General features: G+C 36.6%; 1 protein-coding gene across 1 annotated transcript in view; it reads left to right on the top strand.

Annotated features, from left to right (window-relative positions):
- Positions 1–1,092: 1,092 nt before the first annotated feature.
- LOC104273169 (myocardial zonula adherens protein-like) overlaps positions 1,093–4,207 on the top strand; it is a gene marked incomplete at both ends in the record, with an annotated part of 35,880 nt that continues 32,765 nt past the window's right edge. The window contains one exon of the mRNA XM_009868403.1: positions 1,093–1,182. Coding sequence (XP_009866705.1) covers positions 1,093–1,182 — 90 coding nt within the window. The remainder of the gene's footprint in view (positions 1,183–4,207) is intronic.

Below are 4,207 nucleotides of genomic sequence, written 5' to 3'. Positions count from 1 at the left end.
CCGACTGCCATTTTCAAGGCAAAATGACCAAAATGTGAGCTGTGTACTTGGGCAAGGGCAGTGGAGGGGTATATTTCAGGGAGAAGGTATACATTCAGCATGACTGGGGATAAGTAGTTAGGAGAAACTAGAGAGATCTAGATCAGATGAGATGCTAGGCTATAGAAGAACAGTGATGATGGCCAACAGTAATCCTGAAAGAGGTATTTTAAACATTTTGAGGAAGAGCTTTAAGAGCCCTGTTTGTGGTACAGACAGCTGGGATTTCATGAGCAGGTGTTCTGTAGTTTCAAATTTGGACAGACAAATTTCTCATTTCATCCTTTGCTATGGTCTGTTTATGACTTTTAGTTGTTTTTCACAAAAACGTCTCAGAATAGGACTGAGACTGAAAGTTTTAACCAAGTTTCTTGTATGAAATGCATTACTTAAAAAATGTTACATTAAAGATCTCTCAGCCAAAAGCGACTTGGTGGTAGTAAGGTATCAACCCTACTGGCCTGTTTCCTCAGCAAGAGAATGGCTTTTCAGAAATTGGGTAGGACACAATGCTCTGAGGCATTTTGAAGCTTAGTTTTTAGAAACAACTTCTATGTATTGGATTTCATTACTGTTCCTATTCACATTCGGTGGAATTGCAGCACTGAAATATCCTTGGATCAAATATTTGGATTATATACTGAACAGAAAAGAAGCATTCACTCCAGAATACACGTTGGGTTTCTAAATTATCCCTTTTGAAGATTGAAAGAATGCCAAATCTGCAAACAAAACTAAGAAACTAGAAAACGATGTTCTTTGTTCTGTTATCTCAGCTCTTGATGCCATTTGTGAGTACATAAAAACATGTTGTTGATTGAAATGGATTTTTGCTATTTCAGGTATGTAATTAAGAGGATGCCCTTGAATTATTTCTTGCTGACTAAAAACCTCTCCAGCCTTTAAAAAGTAATCTTTTCTTGGCTGTGTAACAGAAGGTAGAAAATAGTAAATTAAAACTTGAATGTTAGTACAGTTTATTCTGTGAAGTAAGTTATTAAAATGTTTTTTGTAATACTTAAAACTAAAAGCAAACCTTTGTTTTTCTTTCAGATGAATGTCTGTAGGTTACGCTTAACAGTACCTCCTGATGATATCTCACAGCCTGAACAGGGAGCAAAGGAACCTGAAAGAAAGAAAAATGTAAGTTTTAAGAATCAAAGTTAAATTCTATATAAATAAGGAGTAAATATTGCTGTCTACAGAGGCTGATATTAATTGTTTTGGGATCCCAAAGCCCAGTCATCTCGGAAGACCAAAGAACATATGGAAGTGGAGCAAGTCATCTGTGAGCATTGAGCCAAGCCTTGGAGCTGGGGATAGCAAAACTGCATATAAAATAGGACAGTAGTAGAAGAACACAGAGATTGTAGGTGATTTGTGACTGAGGTACCTTTGAGACTTAATTATTTAATATTTATATATTAAAGAGTAAGAAACTGCTATCAAAATCATGGTTTTGCATTAAACAAGATCTTGATCCTTACCTGAGAGGGATTTTGTGTTTCATGTAGGCATAACAATGTTCAAGATTTGAGCCTCAGTGCGTATGGGAGCTGGCTTGCCTGCAACTTAGGTGTTTTGCTGTGTTGGCTCATTTTTGTAATGGGAGATGTACTAATAAAAAATACAAAATAAAAAGTTCAAGATTATTCCGAAGTGAAAGTGATTTAGAGGTCATGGGCATAGGAGGGTTCAGAAGGGCAATTTTTTTAGTAGAAGCATGTAGCATGCACACAAAAAAATCTTACAGCTGCATTCGTGCTGAACTTGTTCTTTGACCTGTTTCAGAGCAATAGATGATTTTTAATTTGTTCTAAGGATGGAGACTAAAAAAGGAAGCTGGATAGACTCTGCAACTTCACCACATTTACACTTCGATAAAACCAAATCAAACAAGAAGTTGACAAAGTTTTCCAGACCCAGTGTCTGAATAGCAATATGATAATACAAAGCAAAACAAACAAGATTTATTTGAAATAATTTCTTAGTGGTAGTCAGAAGCCAAAGTAACTGTAAAATGACTCAGAAAGACAAACATTTTCAAGCAATAAAAATAAAAGTGAAATAAGATGGTCAAGATGAAGATTCCTTATCAGGTACTTCTTGTGCTTGAATCTTGTGTACACTCAGCTTTTCATACACTGCTCTGGCAGAATAATAGGTCCTTGAGGATCTATACCTGTTACTTACAAAATGGATTAAAGAGGCCTTAATGTAAAATAAATTTGGACCACCATTAAATAGTAATAATTCATTTTGTACAGAGGTATTTAGCTGTAACAGTTTCCCTCACCACTTACTCTGGCAGTCTCCTGTCAGTTTTGATCTCATTGCAGAAACCCTGGGACTAAGCATTATAGGCCCATTGCCGTAAAAGTAATGTAAGTTTGTTTTTGAGGAGGATAGGTACTGACTCATGGCTTACTCACTTTACTGTGCTGAGTAGTGTAATAATAAGAGAGAAGTGTGACTGATTATGGTTTGTGCAATTTCTAGTGACTTTCTTATGTGACCAGTTTTGGTTTTTTTTTTCCGGTGGGATTTTGTATTTAATGAGAGCTGCACTTCCTCCATAATACAAGTAAAGACAAGTGAGGTTTAAATCAGAATGTTGAGAGGATGTGAAAGGCAATAAATACATTATCAGCCTTATCTTACATTCCAGTATATTGCACAGTGACTTGTAAGAGATGGATCCATCTTAGTTGAGACCAAAGAAATTATATGTAATTTAATTATGGTATATTCTAAGTAGTTTTCTGAGGTTCAGTATTTGTATAAAATTTAAAGACTTTTAGAAAGCATACATACGCCCTTCAGAGCCAGATGGGATCCAGTCGATTTCATAGCAATTAAAAACCACAGAGTAGCCATGCCATCTACTTGTGTTTTACAGTCTTTGTGTTTATAAAAAAATTACCCCTACAGATTGTATTGTCATAATGTATAGAAGCAGCTACAAAAAATCACGGAACATGAACTGTTTTTTCCTCATGTCTCTGAAACAAGACAGTAATGTATTACCTGTAGATTTTTATTGTCTATATAATGCATTTCTTTATGTATTGGAATTAGTTACACAATAACTTGCAGTGCACACAGGAGTCTTGACTAGTCATGCCTTAATACTTTTATCTTACTGCAAGATTTAATTTTGAAATAAAAAAACATCTTATAAAAGCGGTGGTCAGGTATCTCTGCTGATCTGCCCATATTTAACTGACTCCATGTTAATGAAATTGCTTAAAGCAATTTGAGAATAACAAATTTTACAGATGTTGGATAATCCCCACACAGTCCTGTGAGAACTGTGCCCCCTTCCTGAAAATAGACATAATAGAGAGAAATTGTTTTCTGCCTTGCACTTTACAATTTAAGGTCAAAAAAATTGAGCTTCATTGAGTATAAAACTTAGTGGCAGGTCTGTTGTTGGAACCTAGAGTTCTGTTCTGTCTTTAAATGCTGAATGTTAAGAATGTGGGAACATGGAAAGTGGTTTTGGTGTTTAAAATGTATTAGTGTAATTTATGGAAACGATCTACAGGGGTAGATCTGTGGGATTGTGCAGTTTTCACTGGAGTGCTCAGGCAGGCTCAGCCTGGCTGCCAGCTGCCCTCCTGTTTGGGCAAGCCAAGTGCTGGAGAGAGACAGACTCTGCCTGCTGCTGGTGAGGGAGGAGAGCAGAGACCTGCTGTATCAAAGGGAATGCCAGAAAACTATAAATATACTGCAGCGTGACATTTGGTTGTAATCTGCTCTTTCATGAGGAGGAGGTGATTTTGAGCTGCCCTAGTGTGACATAGTGATGTCTTACTGACTGTTACTTTTCTGTGTCTGTCTGAGGCTTAGTACCATTAAGAGATGTTTCAGCTGCAACGTCAACTAGTGAGCTGCACAGAAGCTCTTGATAGTGCTGATCCTCCCAGCAACTTGTTTTGGAGCTTGATGTCTGATCAGAACTGATTCTTTATTCATTGTTAGTAGCTGGCAGCTGTTTTCATCATAGTGCAAGTTTAGCAGACAATGCATGCTGTATTTATGTTAAGTCTGTATCAGTGCATTAACTTTCTAGATGGACTTTTTTATTGCTAAACATCCGTGAAATAAAAATGAACCAGAATAAGAGATATAAACAAAGGGATGGAGCTGAGCGGTTTTGTTGCAA

The sequence above is a fragment of the Apaloderma vittatum genome, unplaced genomic scaffold (genome assembly GCF_000703405.1).
Source record: "Apaloderma vittatum isolate BGI_N311 unplaced genomic scaffold, ASM70340v1 scaffold20344, whole genome shotgun sequence".
Taxonomy (NCBI): Eukaryota; Metazoa; Chordata; class Aves; order Trogoniformes; family Trogonidae; genus Apaloderma; species Apaloderma vittatum.
Note: the sequence above shows the minus strand (reverse complement) of the source record. Positions and strands in the feature narration are given on the sequence as shown.